This window comes from Schistocerca serialis, chromosome 1, assembly GCF_023864345.2.
Source record: "Schistocerca serialis cubense isolate TAMUIC-IGC-003099 chromosome 1, iqSchSeri2.2, whole genome shotgun sequence".
In the NCBI taxonomy this organism is placed as follows: Eukaryota; Metazoa; Arthropoda; class Insecta; order Orthoptera; family Acrididae; genus Schistocerca; species Schistocerca serialis.
Window position 1 is genome coordinate 201,406,387 of NC_064638.1, and position 22,977 is coordinate 201,429,363.

Sequence of the window (22,977 nt, forward strand, 5' to 3'; positions counted from 1 at the left end):
TTAGGGGGAAAAAAGGACAGGTATACACTTGCACACACGCACATATCCATCCACACATACAGACACAAGCAGACATATCTTGTCATCAAGAATTCTGTAGCTATTCCTGCCATTGTCAAAATTTGTTCGCCAATTAACTTCACAAACCCTACCAGAATCACAGGTTTAGTTACCCTGCAATTACTCTCCTGTTAGGCGTTCTTATATATTCAAACAACACGTTTTCCACGTTACTTCCAGAATAGAATTTAAACGGCTGCTAGCCGGGGACTGTACAACTGGTCCTTACTAGTGTAGTGATCTGGCCAAAAATTCTCTGTCAAAATTTCATTTTGTTGGATACACCAAGAAGATAATACGTAATCTTTCTCACCTGTTGTTCCTGTTAGTCGTTTATTTCCACTCTGCTAGTCTGAATCTATGGATTTTGCTAGTAATTAGAACAACTCTGAACATTTGCAAACCCAATCAACCACATAATCAGACAGTGATTGGCGTTCATCTGTTCGGCCTTACTCCGCCCACCTCGTATAGCCCTGTCCCCTTTTGTCTGTGGAACGTTTATTTCTAGATGCGACAAGGATTCTCCTGACAGAGACATCACGTACACAATGCACGTATTCAAAAATCAACTTATGATTCATGATTAAGAAATCAACTTAAAATGTGTTCAAAAACCTAAAGGGATGCATTTCAAAATCATATGAATAATCGATAGACCAACTTGCGCTGGATGCTAGGCGCTTTGTGAAACAAGTTTTTTTTCCTCAAGAATATGAATTTGGTGTCCCCTTTTCCCGGTAGCATCTAGCTGCTTGCTGCGACTGCTTGCACAGCCAACAGCAACATTCCTGTAGCCAGAAGTGGGAGAATCTACTACTCAAACGTGACTCAACTGCGCATGCACAAGAGCCCGCTCGTAACTGCTAAAACGAATCTAATGTAAACAGTTGTGACTTCACACTCATTGGAGACAATTTTTTGTTATGAAGCATTGGATAGTCTTCCTACAGCCTTTGACACATTTTGCTGTTGGCAGACGCTTGCATGAGCACTGTGTGTCGTCGTTGTATATGGCACATTTCCTTCACAATTTATTTTCGTTTTTTCCTCTCATCTATATTTTATTGTTGAAGTATTACTCTGCAGTACAGAGATACAGTAATATCCTTTTGTAGAGTATCGGTTCTTACCAGTCAAAATAACAAAAATTGAACTGAAAACTAAAACAATGAAAAATTCCCGGAATTCTAAAAAATTCCCAGGTTTTTCCTGGTTTTCTCCCGGATGAAAATATTCCCGGTTTTTTCCTGGATCTCCTGGTTGTCCCGAATCATATACATCCTGTGATAGAACTCATCCAGTGGAAGACCAAAGAAGCTATGGGAGAAGGAACTGCACATGGACCTCCAGCAGCTGGGTGTTCATGAGAACTGGATCCAGAGTGCACAAGACCATCATCTACGGAGGAACACTGTAAGGTCAGCACATGATCTTCAGCACCTGTGATTGCTGATGTGTGTGTGTGTCTATAAATGGCACATGATCAAATAATAAGAAAGTTCAGCAGTGAAAAAATGTAGAAGTTTTCTGATAATGAGTGTTCATCAACAGTAGAGACTCCGAGTTGGATACCTCATCACAACGGTCATCATCATCGTCATCACCATCACCCCCTTGCTGAGTGGGAAACCACAGGCAACCCAACAAGAAGTGAAGATCCCTCACAGACTCTCTTAAGCTGCTGTGTGAAATTTGAGAGAGAGAGAGAGAGAGAGAGAGAGAGAGAGAGAGAGAGAGAGAGAGGGGGGGGGGGCACTCTTGGCTATACCAGAATACCAAAAGCACAAACAATAATTGGATTATGATTATCTTGCATGAGACAATGTAGCGAAGTCAGATGGGCTACTTGGAAGAGAAACTGTAGCTCTCTGAAGACCACAGATTCACCACACTCACACTTCACTATTTTTAACTTTCTCTGTTACCTATGAATGGAGAAATTTTGGGTTTTAAAAGTTCAAAATTCTTTAGTCTTTCTTACTAATCTATCTGTGCCATTTTGGTGAACAGATAAATGGGTTAATACTAAAATAGTTATAATTTTTGTTTGAGAAGACATCTATGTTTTCACTATCAAACATGTTGGACTGTGGGTGGAAGTTTTATGTTCTGTGGTAATATCCAACATGTTTCCTGTGCATTTTGTGCCACTGTTTCTTTTGTGCTAATTCTTTCAGCAGATTATTCCTCTCTCTACTGCAGCTATTTTCCTACTTTTTCTTTATCCCTGAGAAAGAAAATACATATGCTACCTTCATCCACATATTTGTTGCCAACAATTGTTCTCCACTGTCACTAGTACTGGTTCATCACATTATACCCTAATGTTTAGCCTGTTACAGAGGCAATCTTCTTTCCACTTTACTTACCAGAATCCTGTGGTTGAACTGCACAGTTGTCGGGTTTTCTGTTATATTTGAAAGTGGTGGAGAATATGCTAGAATATCATCTGGTATCCACCGATCTGCCATTTTTGGGAATGAATTGTACACAAGTCCTGCATCCAGACCAGCAACAAACGCACCTAAACAGAGAAATAACATTTATTTTGCACTGTATTAAATGGTAATGCATAATACTGTTAATATCCACACAGCAAAAAATAACAAAAAACTCAGATAAGCATCAGTTAGTCACACACACACACACAGACACACACACACACACACACACACACATATTCCTGCAGCCGACTTTGTAAGAAGATTTTGGGATGTATAGGAAGGAACCTGGTACCGAGATGCAAATTTGAATCAGTGTGAGGAAGTATGAATACCTCAATAAGAAGAGCAATGCCCAGGAAAACCAATCACCTGGATACATGCTCAGCCCAGTAAAGATTTTACTGAGTCGAAGATGTTCAAATGCAATTTATATACTCCACTTACAAACAAAAAGAGCTCGTCTTATATAGAGAGACAGTCCTCTTAAACTCACTTCCACCTTGGTGAATAGGAAGTAATCAGCATTTGGCAAAGAAGTACTACCATAAGATACATTAATGTGTTCCACTACAAAACTACTACCCAATCAAATTAAATTTTATTTCCTTTGCCTGACAAACAGAGAGAAAGGGTTTTGAGGAAGTAATACTGTTCATGGAATAAACAGACATGTCATTCACTTTGCTGTCTTAAGTGAAATGAAGTGATTGGTTGGTTGGTTGATTTGGGGGAGGGGACCAAACTGCGAGGTCATCAGTCCCATCGGATTAGGGAAGAATGGGGAAGGAAGTTGGTCATGCCCTTTCAAAGGAACCATCCCGACATTTGCCTGAAGGGAATTAGGGAAATCATAGAAAACCTAAATCACGATGTCCGGATGCAGGGTTGAACTGTCAGCCTCCAGAATGCGAGACCAGTGTGCTAACCACTGTGCCACCTTGCTCGGTGATATGGAGTGAGTGAGAGGAAATTCAATTATGAAATGGTATCAAAAGATGAGATTCAAACCTTAAGGTCTTCCACTACAGAATGTGCCTGGTTCTTACAATCAACCAAGTTCCCATTTAGTTGCATCAATTCTGTCACAATCATTTCCTGTCTAGTACTCTGCTTCTATTGTTTCTATCACCATTTTCTAACTATTAATTATAACCATTCCACATTTTTTAATTAACCAATCTAGTTTTTACATGGTCACTGTTAATTTATACTCCACTTCTACATCGAATTTGGACTCTGGAGTGGATTGTGTGATGATTTGAAATTTCCTGGCAAATTAAAGCTGTTTAGCAGATGGGGATTTATACTCCACTTCTTCTCTGTGGCAGCCCATATAGGACTTGTTGGCGTTTCTTCTTCTTCCCCCCCCCCCCCCCCCCCCTCCCCGCACCCCCACCCTTGATGTTCGATACGCAAGATAGGGAAAATACCCTGTGACTTCAAAGAAAATGTAATAATCCAACTGCACAGAAGGATCTATGACCAAGCCGTCTCTCTAATAAGTCCTGGTTACAAAACACTAACATGAGTTATTTACAGAAGAATGGGAAAACTGGTAGACACCAATCTCAGGGAAGATCAGTTTGGGTTCCAGAGAATTGTAGGAACACATGAGGCGAGACTGACCCTTTGACTTATCTCATAAGATAAACTGAAGAAAGGCAAACCAATGTTTACAGCATTAGAAGATTTAGAAAAATCTTTTGACAATGTTGACTGGACTACACTCTTAGAAAATATGAATGTAGCAGGGACAAAGTATAGTGAGTGAAAGGTAATTTACAACTTGTACAGAAACCATACTGCAGTTATAAAGTCGGAGGACCTGAAACAAGCCGTAGTTGAGAAGACAACATTGTAGCACGTATCCAATGTTATTCAATCTGTACACTGAGCAAGCTGTGAAGGAAACTAAGGTGAAATTTCGAATGGGAATTAGAACTGAAAAAGTTAACCTTCTGAGGTTTGATAATGACTCTATAATTCTGTGAGACTCGATAAACTATTTGGAAGAGCAGCTGAATGGGATGGATACCAACAAAAGTAAAACAATGATAATTGAATGGAGTCAAATTAAATCATGTGATTGATGCTGAGGGAATTAGATTACAAAACAAAACAACTAACAGTATTAGATAACTTCTGTTATTACAGGTTATGGCCAAAGTAGAGGATATTAAATGCAGACTGGCAACAGCAAGAAAAGTGTTTCTGAGAAAGAGAAATTTGTTAGCACTGAACGTAAATCTAATTGTTATAAAGTCTTTTTTGGAGGCACCTGACTGGAGTATAGCCTCATAAATAAGCAAAATCTAGATGATAAATAGTTCAGAAAAGAAGAAAAGAAAAGCTTCTGGAATGTTGTTCTACAGACAAATGTTTGAGATTAGATGGATATATCAGATGACTGATGAGGTGATACAGAATCAAATTGGGGAAAAAAGAAATTTACAGTATAACATGAATAAAATAGGAGACTGCTTGAACAGAGCACCTCTTGTTTGAAAACACATAACTTAGCATATATTCAATATACGAGGGTTATTCCAAAAGTAAGGTCCGGTTATAAAAAAAAAATCAAAACTGAAATGTTTTTTCAAAACAATTGTTTTATTTACATTCCTTACATCTTTATCTATTTTTCTACATAACTTCCATACTTATTTAAACATTTGTCACATCGTTCAACAAGCTTTTGAATGCCCATGTTATAGAAATCGGCCGCCTGTGACGATAACCAGTCCTTAACTGCTTCTTTCACTTCATCATCTGTGTCGAAGCGCTTGCCGCCGAGAAACTCCTTTAAGTAACGGAACAGGTGGAAATCACTTGGCGCCAGGTCCGGACTGTAAGGAGGATGGTCCATCTGTTCCCATCCAAATTTCTTGATCAGAGCTTGCGTTTCATTTGCAGTGTGGGGTCTGGCAACAAGATTCCAGACGACAAAAGACCACGTCGCTTATTCTGGATTGCACGTTGAAGTTTAGTCAGGGTAGCGCAGTAGGCGGCTTTATTAATCGTAGTTCCTCTCTCCATAAAGTCGACTAACAATACTCCACGTCTATCCCAGAACACAGTCGCCATAACCTTACGTGTTGAGATTGTCTGCTTTGCCTTGACCTTGACTGGCGATGACTTGTGACGCCATTGCATTGACTGACGTTTAGACTCTGGAGTGATGTGAGAAACCCATGTCTCATCCCCTGTGACAACATTGTCTAAAAGACTGTCACCTTCCTTATGATATCGCTCCAAAAAATCAAGAGCAAGAGCCATTCTTTTCATTCGTTGGGGCTCAGTAAGCAGCCTGGGAACCCAACGGGCACACAATTTGTGAAACTTCAAATGTTCAGACACAATTCTGTACAAAGTTGTTCTACTCACATTCGGAAAATGCATTTCTACGTCTGTAATAGTGAATCGGCGATCTTCACGAATTTTTTTGTCAACCGCATTGACCAAATCGTCTGAAATCACTGATGGTCGGCCACACCGTGGTTCATCGTGCACATTATCCCGTCCTTCATTAAAAGCTCGCACCCACTTGCGCACTTTACTGTCGCTCATTATGTTAGGACCGTACACTTCAGTAATCTGCCGATGGATTTCCGCCGCTGAATTGTTTCTTGCAGACAAAAACCGTATCACTGCCCTTACTTCACAATCGGCGGGCTGATCAATTGTCTTAAACATTGTAAAGTGACACTGTGAACTACACTCAGCAACAGTAACAAAGCGAATGGCGGCGTTTGACGCGCAAGGCTTGCCGGGAGTCGGCGCGCATGCGTGTTTTGTCATTGGCGCCAAATTTCAATAGTTACGGCGAATCGGACCTTACTTTTGGAATAACCCTCGTACTTGTGTACTGGTTTCACAACCATGAAACCATTCTTGTGTCCTCCCTACCACTACCAGACCTAGTTGCAACTACTTTATCAAAGGAAGGGGTATCTAGCAGAAAGCCTGTATATAGTGGCTGACAAGCACCAACTGTTCAACTTTTTATGTTACCATATTAATACTGTCGGGAGAAATAAATATGGAGGGTGTATACTATTTACTCATAGAACACTATCACAGAGTATTCTTTGCTATACCACAACAGTGACAAATACTGCCTGTTTATCTCATGGCCACCAGCAATATAACATATGAAGTGGGAATTTGTTTCACTGGGAACTTGATTCCTGCTAACCCCTCTCATTACCACATACACTAAGCACTATGCTGTTGATGCTCTGCTTTTTGATTTTCACTCTTTAGTTTCAACCATAAACTTTATTCTCTCTCACATTTATTTATTTTCCTTTTTTGTCTTTCTTGCATACTTTGTATTTTCTCTTGTCTTTAAGTACCCTGATTGCCGCTTTTGCACTACTTCAAGTCTGTTTCCTTTTTCTGCCACTAACCACTTTGTCTCCTTTGTACTTTAATTGCAGGAGACCTTTTCTTAATTTCTAATCTCTGTTAATTCTAACTCCAGAGGTTCTCAAATCTTAAGAACTGTTGGTATTTCATTGTACATGTTTATATAATACTATCCCATCATAACTCCCCTTAATCCAGCTGCCTGGCGATTGCCTTTGTAACACACAAGTCCTCATTAACTCCAATTCACCACTATTCCTGAAAAACTTCAATCAAATTTTGCTGCCATCCCGTAGACAGAAAGTGCTTCATGTTTATTTGGAGGTTATATCCCTATGAATGAATGTTATGTACCGTATTTACCCAATTATAAGATGAGGATTTTTCACCATATTCATCATTTGAAAAATACGAGGTCCTCTCATATTCGAAGATTAAGCAATTGCTGCTGAGTTCAAAGTTTTTACATTGTTTAATAGATTAACATAGGGGTCATCTTACATTTAAAGATGAAGCTTTGGAAATTGATGTTTCGCACAAATTTATTTTTAACAATCCCAAAGGGTAGGCTTAACAAACAATGCTTACAATTGAATAGGCTCAAAATTTCCTGATACACTGAAGCATTCGATACAGTATTGACCTTGCTCGAACAATCACGTGACATCAGATTCGCGGCACTAGTGCAAGGGATACACGAAAAGCTATGAACTAGTGACTACAACAGTCACTGCTCTGTGTAAAAATTAACAATTCTGTGAAACACCACAGGAAATGCCATTAAATCCTATAAACTTACAAACTTTTGTAGTATTGGAGCAGGTTTGTGAAAAGAAGTTCTGATTCATATGGATACCATACAAATACATTTATGCCGCTTTGTTAAGTAAATGCAACATTCAAAGGCAAAATCCTGTCCTTCAAAAATCATTACTTGATTCTGAATCCACGACAATATCTTATTTGTTTATGAATAACTGTAGAGATTTACCAAGTGGGTTGTAAATGGGAAATTTGGTTGTTGTTCGTGTGTTAGAATGCTGGGGAAAAATGTTGTCAGCTTTTAATCGGCTTTATAAAAAGATGATGATATTCAGATGAAACGAGAAAGAAAATTAACCCAGAGTTAAATGTCTAACAAAGAAAGTAGATCACATTAAACTTACTGCAACTGTTATCGCAAGAATAAATTGTAATGGAAAGACTCATTGTGGAGATAGTAGCAGCAGATGTAACTATACTGCAGGTTTGAGAAAGTTTAAGAATTGCATCAAATCATGATTGCAATCTTTTATTTATGTATTAGTTGCTGTTGTCACTTATGACCTCCACCCTGGAAGATATTGCTATCCACATTTCACTGTTGTTCAAGCACAGCACTACAGAACAATACAGGGGGCACAGTGACACCGGCTCGGCTTTGAACTAGGATGAGTGTGGGGAGGGCAGTAGTGAGCGGGCAGAAATTCCATTGTGTTACCAACCACGGGAATGTATATTGCATAGTTTGGATTTTTATGAACATCTATCACGTTTAAACTGTAGTTTGCTTAAATCCATTTGCTTTCGGAATCGAACTGACTTTTAAAATTGGAAAAATAGTCAACAATAGCATACATTTCTGCAGGAGATACTAAAAGTCTAGATTGAGGCCAACATTGGTTTTGTGCACCAATGTTGTTGATGCTCACCATGAGGTATGATGGAATGACTAGGGTGTGTCAGCAATCAATGAGAGAGTAATGGACAGACAACATGTTTGGAAGCAAGAGACACTGTAACATTCTCACGTCAGTATAGAAACAAAATCCGCTATTGTTTTGTTTCAGGCTGCAAAAACAACTAGGGTCATACAAGCCTATGTCAAAGATATGAAACTCGAAAACAAAAAGATGAGTTAAAAATGGCTACATGTCAATCCCAATCAATGGAAGAGAAGACAGCTAAAAACAGGGACATGGAGAAAGGTCTATAAAATATGCCACAAAGAAATGGAGGCCCAGAACTAAAATTTAAATGGCCTTCACCATATTGCTAAGACGGATAAAAAGTAGAATGTGGTTGACAGCCCACGCATCGTTTGCTAAAACAGCTGATAACTCAGCCGAACCCAAGCAGGAACGCAAATCGTTAAAAAATGGGCATTCTGTCAGGAAGTGGTAGAAATTAAAAATTGGGCGCAATGTGTACAAAGTGGTAGGCAGTGAATAATATGCAACCTGGTTAAAATGACCTCCTCACAGTGGGAGTGCCAAGAGGAGGTTGTCCAAGCCACTGGGAGAGGCTTAATAATCTGGAGCTTATTTCCAGCAAGGGAGGACCAGTAGTGATGCCACAGTGACACCAACTCCTGACAGACGGCAACACAGAGACCATCGGAGGGAAAAGAAGAACTGGTAGGCTGAGGCACGAGGACTGCAGCCTTGGCAGCAGCGTCAGCAGCCTCATTTCCTGTCAGGCCAACACGACCAGGAACTCACATAAACAGCACAGTGGCTCCATCAAGAGTGAGCAACCGACAGTTTTCCTGGACCTGTTGCACTAAGGGATGGGTGGTGTACAGCGCACAGATGGTTTGAAGGGCACAGAGAGTGTCTGAGCAGATGACACAATCAAAAAGCTTGCTTTGACGGATGTACTCTGTGGCGAAGAGCTCTGCTGTAAATTCTGAGCAGTGTGCCAGAAGCCGATACTAAAAAACATCGGCACCAACGACTAAGGTACCCCCGACACCATGGTCAGTCTGAGAGTCATCAGTGTCCACATAGGTACAATCATGAAGTTGCATGTGAAGGTCATGAAACTGAAGGCGATAGATCGAGGCTGGAATAGTGCTCTCAGGAAGCAAATGAGGGCCAAGGTGAAAACAGGCCGCTGCCCGAAGCCAAAGTGGTGAAGGGTTCACACCCACCGGAAAAGTTGCAGGTAGCGTGAAGTTAAGCTGCTGGAGCAAGTACCAAAAGAGAACTCTAGGAGGTAACAGAGAAGAGGGATGTGCCCCATACTGGCGATGGCATGCATACCTACTGAGGAGAAAGTCATGGCGGTAGGGACAGCAGAGTTCAGCAGCTTCCATATACAGATTCTCAACTGGGCTAGTGTAAAAGGCACCAGTGGCCAAACAGATGCCATGGTGGCGGATAGTACTGAGATGGCATAAGAGGGATGGATGTGCAGGTGCACAAACAAAGCACCCAAAGTCTAGTTTCGAATGGACAAGGGAACAGTATAAACAGAAGACGGAGGTTTTATCTGCACCCCAGGAAGTACCACTGAGGATACGTAGGATATTGAGGGACGGTGTACGGCGAGCTGTCAGGTAAGACACATGGGAGTACGAGCCCCAAGAGTTTTGTAAATTCAACGAACAGAAGAGCAACAGGCCCAAGATGTAAAGACGAAGGGGGAAACCAACTGCGCCACCAGAAATTCATACACAGGGTTTTGTCAGAGGAAAAACAAAAGCTATCATCAATGCTCCATGAGTAAAGACAATTGAGACATTGCTGGAGACGCCACTCAATGAGACAGGTCCATCAAGAACTGCAATAGATGGCAAAATTTTCAACAAACAGTGAGCCGGAAATGCCCAGTGAGAGACAACTCATTATAGGGTCAATGGTAGTACTAAAGAGGATGACGTTCAGGATGGAACCCTGAGGCACACCATGTTCCTGAATAAAGGCGTCCGACAGGGCAGAACCCAAACAAACTTTGAAAACTCGGTCCTTTAAAAATTCCCCAAGGAAACGTGGCAGGCGGCCATGGAAGCCCCACATGTAGAGAGTATGGAGGATACCAGTACTCCAGCAGATGTCATAGGCTTTCTCCAAATCGAAAAACATAGCCACAGCCTGAGATTTCCGCAGAAAGCCATTCATGACATGGGTGGACAAAGTGACGAGGTGGTCAACTGCAGAACGGCGCACTCGAAATCCACACTGTGCAGTGGTTAGTAAATTGCAAGACTCGAGCCACTATACCAGCTGGGCATGAATCATACATTCCATCACCTAGCAAACACGGCTGGTGAGAGGGATGGGGCAGTAGCTAGAAGGGGGGTTTTCTTCTTACTGGGCTTAGGCATGGGTATGACAGTGACTTCACACCAGCGTCTGGGATATGTGCTCTCTGCCAGATGCAGTTGTAGGTATTATAAGCAGAAGGTGCTTGTCCACAAGGCAAAGGTGCTGCAATGTCTGAATGTGAACAGCATCTGGCCCTGGGGAGGAGGATCAGGATGAAGTGAGAGCATGATATAGATCTCTCGTAGTAAAGATGGCATTGTAGTACTCACTATTCTGAGAAGAGAAGGATATCGCCCGAGCCTCCTCCACTCATTTCCGATGGAGGAAGGCAGGATGATTGTTGGAAGAGCTCAAAACTTCCACAAAATTGCGGCCCAAGGCCTTGGAAATAGGAATAGTGTACATGATGACATCATGTGCTACTGTCAGGCCAGAAATTGGGGAATGGATCTTGGTCCCAGAGAGCTGTCGGGGGTTGGTCCACACGACAGAGGAGGGAGTGAAAGTGTTAAGAGAACTAGTGAATGAAATCCAGCTAGCTTTTATGCTATCCCAAAGAATGCAACAACACTGCGCATGCATCTGTTTATAATGAATGCAGTTTGCCAACATAGGATGATGGTTAAAAACACGGCACCTCTCCGACAGGTTCTGAGAGAACCCCAAAGAGGATGGTGCACATTAAAGTCACCGAGCAGCAGAAATGGATGAGTTAGCTGCCCAATAAGCTGGAGGAACTCTGCAACTGGAACTGGTGGCATTGAATGACAGGGGGATATAAATGGTACAGAAGGAAAAAGTCAGGAGGGGAAGAAAAAGGCAACAGCTTGAAGACGGGAAGCCAGGGAAATGCGTTGACTATGAACATCACATCCCATGTGAACAGCACGACTCCCCCGTGAGATGGAATGGCGGCCTCAAGGGGGAAGGTCAAAACAGACCAGGAAGAAATGTGGGAGCTCAAAGCGGTTGTGAGGACATAATTTTGTTTCCTGAAGGCAGAGTACAAAGGGATGATGTGATGCTAAGAGCAGCCATAAATCCTCTTTGTTGGGTAGAAGGCTATGAATGTTCTATTGGAGGAGAGTCATGAGGAGGAAAAAATGAAGGGGTGACACCATGGCGGCTGCCGAGTTACAGCCTGCAAAGACTCGCTGCTACAGGGCACAGAGGCAGGAGGATTCTGCTCCATGAGGTTCACAGAAGCATCAGCTTTTTTGTGCTGTCTGTCTGCAGAGTCCAATGCAGAAAAACGGTTGGTGGTACACACTGGTCACACGGAGGCCAGCCAGGCAAGGCATCACGTGGCAATACCGTCGAAGAGGATCTTCAAGTCGGCAAAGGAGAAATCCGTTTGCCTTTGTTGGACTTCTTCAAGCCTTTCTGGTTAGCAGAGGAAGACTCGGGTGTTGGTTGACTGGAGGGACGTAGGAAGTCTACACAGGAGTATTCCTTCTGTCCTTTCTGGCCTGCTGGTTGTGTAGCTGGTGACTTCACCCTTTGAGGTGAGAGTTTCATAGCTTGTTGTACAGCTCAATGAGGGGAGGTGATGCTCCTTGACACTGGCCGATTTCACAACCTCAGAGCTGAATTTGAGGTCGCATGTCTGTGTGGCCATGTCCTTCATGGAGCGAGATGTAACAAGAACAGTATTATAGGTGACAGACAGCAGAACACAGGGTTTGCAACTAGCCAATAACTTGCAAGTGGCTGGGTAAGGAACTTTTTCTTTTACCTGGATCTCCTGGACAGGCCACTATCGAGATACACAGGAAAATCTCAAGAAGAGGCAGCATGGTCGCCATTGCAGTTGATACAGCAGGGAGAAGGATGTGGACAATTGCCCCCATGCGCATCCATACCACAGGTTACACATTTAGCTGGGTGTTGACAAGACATTTGAGTGTGGTTGAAACGATGACACGGTTAGGTGCGCATCAGGTTCGGAACGAACTGTCTGACTGTGATAACTTGATACCTGTTTCGAACTTGGATGGACACACCAGTCTATCAAAGGTGAGAAAAAGAGTGCACGGGCACTGAGGATGAATACAATTTTTTCATCGCCCAATGGACAGCAAGGACACCCTGATCAGAGAGGTTTGGATTTCGGCCTCAGTCAGACAGTCGAGCAGCCTAATGTAAATAACACCTCAGGAAAAATTCAGAGTTCTATGGGCCACGAGATGAACAAGATAGCCATGGAGAAGCGAAGGAGCAAGTAGTTGTTGTGCTTGAGAATCAGAAGTAGTCTCTAAAAGCAAAGTGTCATTCTGTAAACGAGAGCAAGATTTCACAAGGCTGGCAATTGCACCAACACCATTCTGAATAATAAACAGATTTACCATTGAGAAGGGCTGACCATTTTCAGTATGTGAAACCATGAGGAACCATGGTGCACCTGGAAGGGTCTTTGAGTTGTTAGTGTCATTCTGTTTACGTTTCGTAGACATTGATTGTGAAGATGATTGGCTCATTGTGAGAAAATCTCCCGCTATGCCAGCACCTCCGATGCTGCACTCCTTACAACTGGAGGCCCCCTTCGCATGGGAACACACCCGCCTTCCCTCAGGTCACAACTCCTGAACACCTGACAGAGGGACCAATCGGCATCTGGGAAGTTAGCAAGTTAGCCAGTCACCCCTCCCTGGGGTTGGCCTGTACCAGGGGGTATGTGCGAACCCTACCTGTCGACCCAGGGCTGGGAATTATGTGTTACCCAGTCATGTGTTAAGCGTCAGATGCGTGGGCCAGCCTTCAGGAGTGCACAGGGAAGAAGAAGAAAAAGAAGAACCTCAAATGCCGAAGCAGAGGAGGACAGGAGAAGGTGAACAAAAAAAAAGGAAAGTGAATGAAAAACAATGGTGAGATTGTTCTTATGTCAGCAATGGACAATGCAGAACAATCCCAAAAACATCCCAGACATGTTGCACAAGGGAGAGGAAAAAGAATAGCTAGAGGACAGAATGCAGCACCGATGGGAAAAGATGCTGCAAAGGCTGGGGCCCTGTGGTACCAAGCACAAACCAGCCAAAACGTGGCAAGCCCCCTTGGAAGGTTTTCGGAAGGGTGGATGAAACACTGTTCTCAGGTCCCACTGGAACCACAAGCTCACAAACTGCAACATATTCAGAAGAAACAGCCAAATATTTGTGACAACAAAGATGTAAGTTTCACAGCTGTCCTGTTAGGATGACAACAAAGAGGATTAAAAATTGTAATACCACAGATGGTAGGCTAAGTGAACAAAAATCACTGTGAAGAAAACAATTCCCCATAATTAATTTAAATTACTTTTTTGTTTATTTTATTTCTCCTTGTATTATCAAAATGTAGATAATCAATAAATGGTATAAGTTTGAATAGATGTAATGTTAACTGTTTAGGCAGAGAAAGTTTGTAATTTTGATTAGTCAGAATATGTCAAAAAATTATATTTTTCTCAAGGAGCCTCTTAAAAAAGGAGGGTCATCTTATAGTCATGGTCCAGTTATAATCAGGTAAATATGGTACATATGTTTGTTTATGATCTGGTTCACAACACAATCACACTGCTGTATCCGTAGCCCTTAGTCCTTTTTTCTTTTGTGAGCAGAAGTTCACAGCCATAAGCAGGTATATGTAGTCGTTTCTTATTAGGTAATTTAAAACCATTAATTTCTGAAAAAAAAAAAAAGAACCATGTGAAGACATGTGAAGAACTATCCAGGAACGTGGGCCTGAATCATTAACAACTGTAAATGATCATTTTTTAAACAGTCCTAATTCAGCACTATTCATCTTTTAAGTACCACCCTTTAGGAAGTTGCCTCTAAATTCTCACATTCTTGCTAGACACTAAATGTGATTTTCTTACACACTATGTTATTACACTTTCACCATAAGTTACATCGAAATAGAAAAATATAATGCCAGATTTGCAAACACTTAGCTGCATCATGTCTTTTAAACGTCCATGAAGTGAGTTACTGTCCTTTTAGTCCTAGGCCTGTCCATTCACTATAATTCTATATTTATTTTAATGTGACTCAAATAATGGATAATCCAGGATGGAATGCAACAATATTGTGAAAAGCAAAGTTGCCACTCATCATATAGCGGAGATGCTGAGTCGCAGACAGGCACAACAAAAGAGCTGTCACAAATAAAGCTTTCAGCCCGTAACGCCTTCGTCAAAAATAGATCTCTCTCTCTCTCCTTCTAATAATTTCCGGGTATGCAGCCGGATCCCGTCGACATTCTGCCACGATATTTCGGCCCAGAGACGTCCGGCCATCATCAGGTGAGTACACAACTACTGAAGAGCCCAGGTGCAGTCGCGGTATTTATGCCGAATCTCGCGCATGTGAAATGTACTGGCATCCTACAGCGCATGCGTCAGGTGTTAACATGCGCAGCATAGCCGAGTTGTACGTGCTGCCCTCGGTGGTGGAAATAAAGATTCATCTAGTCATTGAGTATCGAATGACACTGTCGATTCCGCTGTGATTGTATAATTTTAATAACAGGATTCCAATTTTTATCCAGCTGAAAGCCGTTGTCTCGATTTATAAGATTATTGGCAAGACGTATTTCCACTGATTCCTTGATTACGGAATCCCAAAAACCGGAAACCGGGGATAAAATTTTTGTTACATTGTATTCCATTGAATGTCCCAAAGAAATACAGTGCTCTGCTACTGCCGATTTTGACGGTTGCCGCAGACGGGTGTATCTTTCATGTTCTATACATCGTTCATGGACAGTTCTTGTCGTCTGGCCAATATATGCAGCGCCACATTCACAGGGAATTTTGTAGACGCCTGCCTTCTTCAGTTGTAAATCGTCTTTAACGGATCCAACCAGAGCCCGGTTCTTTGCTGGTGGACGGAAGATAACCTTGATTTTATTTTTCTTCAGTAATCGACCTATTTTCGACGACACATTCCCGGCGTATGGAAGGAACGCAGTTGATTTAAAGTCATCATCTGCGTCCTCAGTGCGTTGCTTCTTGTTATGATAGTTGCGCATGGCCTTCCTTATTTGGCGAGAAGTGTAGCCATTCTCTTTGAAAACCTTCTCCAAGTGTTCTAATTCTGCGTGGAGGTTTTCATCATCCGATATTATATGCGCTCGATGTATTAAGGTACTGAGAACACCGGCTGTTTGTGCTGGGTGATGGCAGCTTGACGCCTGGAGATACAGATCTGTGTGAGTCGCTTTCCTGTACACAGAATGTCCTAATGACCCATCATTTTTACGGCGTACTAGCACGTCTAGAAATGGTAAAGTGCCCTTTTTTTCAATCTCCATCGTAAATTTGATGTTCTCATGTAATGAGTTTAAGTGATGAAGGAATTTCTCCAGTTCCTGTCTGCCATGAGGTCATACAGCAAAAGTATCATCTACGTACCGCCAGAAGACCGTAGGCTTTAAAACAGCAGACTCAAGTGCTTTCTCCTCAAAGTCCTCCATAAAGAGATTAGCTACCACAGGCGACAAAGGGCTCCCCATGGCGACGCCGTCTGTTTGTTCAAAGAATTCGTCATTGAATAAAAAGTACGTTGAGGAGAGTATATATTCAAACAAGGCCGTCATTTCTGCACTGAATAAGTTACCAATAAGATGTAATGATTCCATTAAAGGCACTTTGGTAAAAAGTGAGACCACATCAAAGCTGACTAATAAATCCGAGCTGCTAAGCTTAACTTCCTTCAAGCGACTGACAAAATCCTCGGAATTACGTATATGGTGGCAACACTTACCCACATACGGCTTTAGTAATGAGGCCAGATATTTTGCTGTAGAATAGGTCGCAGCACCAATATTACTCACTATTAATCGTAGTGGGGCACCATCCTTGTGTATCTTCGGAAGACCGTAGAGTCTTGGTGGTACTGCATTGTGTGGTCTCAATCTCTTGATAACTTCTTCAGGTAGAGAACAGTCGTTCAAAAGGGTAGTAGTTTTCCTTGATATTCGGCTTGTTGGGTCCTTTTCAATTCTACGGTACGTAGAATCATTTAGCTGACAATATATCTTCTCGTTGTAGGCTTCTCTTGTCAGAAGAACTGTGGCGTTACCCTTATCCGCAGGCAGTACGACTGTGCTAGTATCTTCTCTCAGGCTGCGGAGAGCAGCTCTTTCAGCTGGCGAGATGTTACTCCGTTGTGGCGCACATTTCAACAACGTTCGGCAAGATTCACGTCGAATTTCGTCTGCAGAATCCACAGGGAGACGTCTAATGGCTTCCTCAATGGAACTGATGAAATCCGTTAAAGGCAGTGAGGCAGGTGTAGGAGCGAAGTTTAAACCTTTCGCAAGCACTGACATCGTCGCATCATCAAAAGATTTCTCCGTGAGGTTCACCACGGATCGTCCAGAGATAGCTTCTTGCGGTTTTCGTGTTACGAGTTGGCTAAACTTCGCACTTTGTCTGTTCGTACTGTCCCTGTGAGCCCAGTCTGCCTTGGCCCAGGATACGCCGTCAATCCAGTCCCAACTAAGGGAAGAACATCTTGCTGAAATCTTCAGATGTAAATAATATAAATTCCTTGCGACAGCGTCTAACTCACGACGCGTAAAACGCGTGCCTTTAATGGAATCATTACATCTTATTGGTAACTTATTCAGTGCAGAAATGACGGCCTTGTTTGAATATATACTCTCCTCAACGTACTTTTTATTCAATGACGAATTCTTTGAACAAACAGACGGCGTCGCCATGGGGAGCCCTTTGTCGCCTGTGGTAGCTAATCTCTTTATGGAGGACTTTGAGGAGAAAGCACTTGAGTCTGCTGTTTTAAAGCCTACGGTCTTCTGGCGGTACGTAGATGATACTTTTGCTGTATGGCCTCATGGCAGACAGGAACTGGAGAAATTCCTTCATCACTTAAACTCATTACATGAGAACATCAAATTTACGATGGAGATTGAAAAAGAGGGCACTTTACCATTTCTAGACGTGCTAGTACGCCGTAAAAATGATGGGTCATTAGGACATTCTGTGTACAGGAAAGCGACTCACACAGATCTGTATCTCCAGGCGTCAAGCTGCCATCACCCAGCACAAACAGCCGGTGTTCTCAGTACCTTAATACATCGAGCGCATATAATATCGGATGATGAAAACCTCCACGCAGAATTAGAACACTTGGAGAAGGTTTTCAAAGAGAATGGCTACACTTCTCGCCAAATAAGGAAGGCCATGCGCAACTATCATAACAAGAAGCAACGCACTGAGGACGCAGATGATGACTTTAAATCAACTGCGTTCCTTCCATACGCCGGGAATGTGTCGTCGAAAATAGGTCGATTACTGAAGAAAAATAAAATCAAGGTTATCTTCCGTCCACCAGCAAAGAACCGGGCTCTGGTTGGATCCGTTAAAGACGATTTACAACTGAAGAAGGCAGGCGTCTACAAAATTCCCTGTGAATGTGGCGCTGCATATATTGGCCAGACGACAAGAACTGTCCATGAACGATGTATAGAACATGAAAGATACACCCGTCTGCGGCAACCGTCAAAATCGGCAGTAGCAGAGCACTGTATTTCTTTGGGACATTCAATGGAATACAATGTAACAAAAATTTTATCCCCGGTTTCCGGTTTTTGGGATTCCGTAATCAAGGAATCAGTGGAAATACGTCTTGCCAATAATCTTATAAATCGAGACAACGGCTTTCAGCTGGATAAAAATTGGAATCCTGTTATTAAAATTATACAATCACAGCGGAATCGACAGTGTCATTCGATACTCAATGACTAGATGAATCTTTATTTCCACCACCGAGGGCAGCACGTACAACTCGGCTATGCTGCGCATGTTAACACCTGACGCATGCGCTGTAGGATGCCAGTACATTTCACATGCGCGAGATTCGGCATAAATACCGCGACTGCACCTGGGCTCTTCAGTAGTTGTGTACTCACCTGATGATGGCCGGACGTCTCTGGGCCGAAATATCGTGGCAGAATGTCGACGGGATCCGGCTGCATACCCGGAAATTATTAGAAGAAGAAATACGCCGGGAAAATTTCAGAAGTCACCTCTCTCTCTCTCTCTCTCACTCACACACACACACACACACACACACACACACACACACACGACTGTTGTCTGAGGCAACTGTAGCCACACAGTGTGTCTGTCATCTATTTTTGGCAAAGGCCTTATGGGCTGAAAGCTTTATTTGTGACAGTCTCCTTGTTGTGCCTATGTGCGACTCAGCATCTCCACTAATACGGCGAGTGGCAACTTTCCTTTTCATAATATTGTTTATTTTAATGTGTTTGTTTATGGGAGCGAGGGGGCCAGGAGAGGGGTGTACAAATACAGCATATCGGTGCATACGCGTGTGTATGCATGGTTTTTGTCATCTGGTAATTATTTCTCACAACACTATATCAATATGTGGTTTACTGTGAATTCATTGGCTTTGTAATAAGAGATCAATTTTAAGAGGCCAAATATGTAACACACGCATTTTCTGAAATCTGCTATCACCAAACTTGTTCTTAATGCCCACATTACATGTCTCATAACTGACAAAAAAGTTCTGTACTTAAGAGATCATATAAATGTGCAATTCCAATTGAGATAAAAATATACCTGATACAGCAGTGAAGAATACCAGGCCCTTGCATGTGTGTGCAAGCATTCTAAATCGGCGTGTTGCCTTATTCACAAGTGGAGCTGCTTGTGCTGGCAGCAGAATGTCAAGAGCAGACCACAAAAAGAGTGTATACAACACAAATGCAACACTAAGATGTGATGCCAAGCGGTACTGAGACACTCTTGGAACGTCACTCTCTCCATGGAAACGATCCTCCAATCCTGATTGTACCATATACCAGCCCATCAGGCCCTGGAATCACAAAAAAAATCATGAGAACAGTGGTTTAACTATTACATGAGGTACCATAAATTCTATGAAGTCAATGCATATATTAATATTTAGCCACCTGCAAACCAATTAATGTACCAAATGCCAAAACACGCTTCTTCATAGCGGGTCTTAGATAACCACGAGCCCAAAAAAATGCAGCTGGGATCAAGAATGCTGCACCAAGTGTACGTCCCCACATCCGATGCGCATATTCCATCCACCAGATCCATTTGAACTCATTTAAAGTGATGTCTCTGTTTTTTCTGAAAATATAAATAAAAGGAAGTGAAGGAAGGAACACAGAGAGAAAATTATTTGAAGAAATATGAAATACAAAATGTATTTCCTTAGTTTTTAACATTACACAAAGCAGAACTTTCAAAAACTATTTATGTCTGTCATACATGTTTTCTTCAAAGCTGTAAACAGCACTGAAATATAATGTGACAAAAAATTAATTATGTACATTTCAGCTTGTGTCCAACAACTAACAGTTACTATCAGATGGTCTATTTAAATCCAGTTATGAATTACTATCTACTGTATCATTCTGACATCAGTGCTGCCTATAAAATAACATCTGTAAGAAGGGAGTCATTAAGAGATCAGGTCCATCAATAAACTGTGCTGAAAGCAGCAGTCAATAGCCACAACAGATTCTGGACATTTACATTATTCAGTGAGCTAATTTCCTTGTCATCAGAAACAGACACTTCTACTGTTTCTTAGTTAACACACTTTCTGTCAGAAGGGGGAAAAATGGATTTCTGATTTAAATATGAAAATATGGCCCATCTAGATCATTTAGCCTGTGAATGTACAATATTTTAATAAATATGACACAGCAAACTGTTTATAGCCATATGCACAAAAACCAGAATACTTGCATATGGGGTTAAATATTTACAATAAAACAAAAGGGCAGTAATATATTTATTATCGAGCTTGATTCACTGAAAATATTGTTCTCTACTCTTCTTGTGGAAAAGTACTGTTGAAGAATTCGCTGAGAACAATTTTACAGGGTATTATATATTTCATTTTTTTATGTACTAAAAACTATAGTAAGTGTTTGCATGAATACCAAAGATGAGAACACCACAATAGGAACACATTTGTATCTACAATCCAAATAGTTGTTCTCACACCCTCACCAATATAAAAAAAGGGACACAAACTAACATCACACCACTTGTCAGAGTCAGGTGTGCACTGCACATCAGCTACTTGGGTAGCTGACTGTGTGGGGGATGCACACAAGGGTTTTTTAGGTTAGGCGACTCTCCATCCAGATGAGATAACAATAGCTGTAGGAAACCCAGAAGTAACAATATAAGATCGAAAGAAAGGCTTCCAACAGATGAGACAATTAAAATCCTAATGGTAAACTGGCAAAACATTCACAAGTGCCACAGTTTGAAGTACTCCCGAAAAGCAGTCAGGCTCACATAATATTAAGTACAGAAAGCTGGTTGAAACCTCAAATTGACAGGAGTGAGATTTTTGGGGAAAATTTCAGTGTATATCCAAAGTATAGGCAAATGGGAAATGGAGGTGATGTATTTGTCACAGTAGACAAGTAACTCAAATTCACCAAGATAGGAATTGAAACTGCATGTGAAAATGTTTGAACAAGACTCAGTATCAGGGGTGGCCATAAAATGGTGACTAGATTCTTCTATTCAGCACCAGACTCATCTCCTGATGTAACCAAAAACTTTAGAGAAAATGTCAGTTCACTTGTATGTAAGTTCCCCAATCATATAATAATCATTGGTGGAGACTTTAATATTCAAAACTTGTTGTTGTTGTTGTGGTCTTCAGTCCTGAGACTGGTTTGATGCAGCTCTCCATGCTACTCTATCTTGTGCAAGCTTCTTCATCTCCCAGTACCTACTGCAAACTACATACTTCTGAATTTGCGTAGTGTATACATCTCTTGGTCTCCCTCTACGATTTTTACCCTCCATGCTGCCCTCCAATGCTAAATTTGTGATCCCTTGATGCCTCAGAATATGCCCTACCAACCGAACCCTTCTTCTAGTCAAGGTGTGCCACAAATTTCTCTTTTCCCCAATTCTATTCAATACCTCCTCATTAGTTATGTGATCTACCCATCTAATCTTCAGCATTCTTCTGTAGTACCACATTTTGAAAGCTTCTACTCTCTTCTTGTCCAAACTATTTATCGGCCATGTTTCACTTCCATACATGGCTATACTCCATACAAATACTTTCAAAAACGACTTCCTGACACTTAAATCTATACTCGATGTTAACAAATTTCTCTTCTTTAGAAACGCTTTCCTTGCCATTGCCAGTCTACATTTTATATCTTCTCTACTTCGACCATCATCAGTTATTTTGCTCCCCAAATAGCAAAACTCCATTACTATTTTAAGTGTCTCATTTCCTAATCTAATTTCCTCAGCATCGCCCGACTTATTTCGACTGCATTCCATTATCCTCATTTTGCTTTTGTTGATGTTCATCTTATATCCCCCTTGCAAGACACTGTCCATTCCGTTCAACTACTCTTACAATTCCTTTGCTCTGTCTGACAGAATTACAATGTCATCGGCGAACCTCAAAGTTTTCATTTCTTCTCCATGGATTTTAATACCTACTCTGAATTTTTCTTTTTTTCCTTCACTGGTTGCTCAATAAACAGATTGAATAGCATCGGGGAGAGGCTACAACCCTGTCTCACTCCCTTTCCAACCACTGCTTCCCTTTCATGTCCCTTGACTCTTATAACTACCATCTGGTTTCTGTATAAATTGTAAATAGCCTTTCGCTCCCTTTAGAATTTGAAAGAGAGTATTCCAGTCAACATTGTCAAATGCTTTCTCTAAGTCTACAAATGCTAGAAACGTAGGTTTGCCTTTCCTTAATCTTTCTTCTAAGATAAGTCGTAGGGTCAGTATTGCCTCATGTGTTCCAACATTTCTAGTTTTTCCATTTGTCTGTAAAGAATTCGCATTAGTGTTTTGCAGCTGTGACTTATTAAACTGATAGTTCGGTAATTTTCACATCTGTCAACACATGCTTTCTTTGGGATTGGAATTATTATATTCTTCTTGAAGTCTGAGGGTATTTCGCCTGTCTCATACATCTTGCTCACCAGATGGTAGAGTTTTGTCATGACTGGCTCTCCCAAGGCCGTCAGTAGTTCCCATGGAATGTTGTCTACTCCCGGGGCCT

At 41.7% G+C, this 22,977-nt stretch overlaps 1 protein-coding gene across 5 annotated transcripts in view; it reads right to left on the reverse strand.

The window, feature by feature from the left end:
* The window catches only part of LOC126465421 (cytochrome c oxidase assembly protein COX15 homolog), a 106,046-nt gene that overhangs the window by 21,397 nt on the left and 61,672 nt on the right, over window positions 1-22,977 (reverse strand). For all 5 annotated transcript variants that reach the window (XM_050096308.1, XM_050096307.1, XM_050096305.1 and 2 more), the window contains 3 exons: window positions 19,850-20,036; window positions 19,497-19,752; window positions 2,433-2,587 (listed from right to left, as the gene is read on the reverse strand). In XM_050096308.1, coding sequence (XP_049952265.1) covers window positions 2,433-2,587; window positions 19,497-19,752; window positions 19,850-20,036 — 598 coding nt within the window. The remainder of the gene's footprint in view (window positions 1-2,432; window positions 2,588-19,496; window positions 19,753-19,849; window positions 20,037-22,977) is intronic.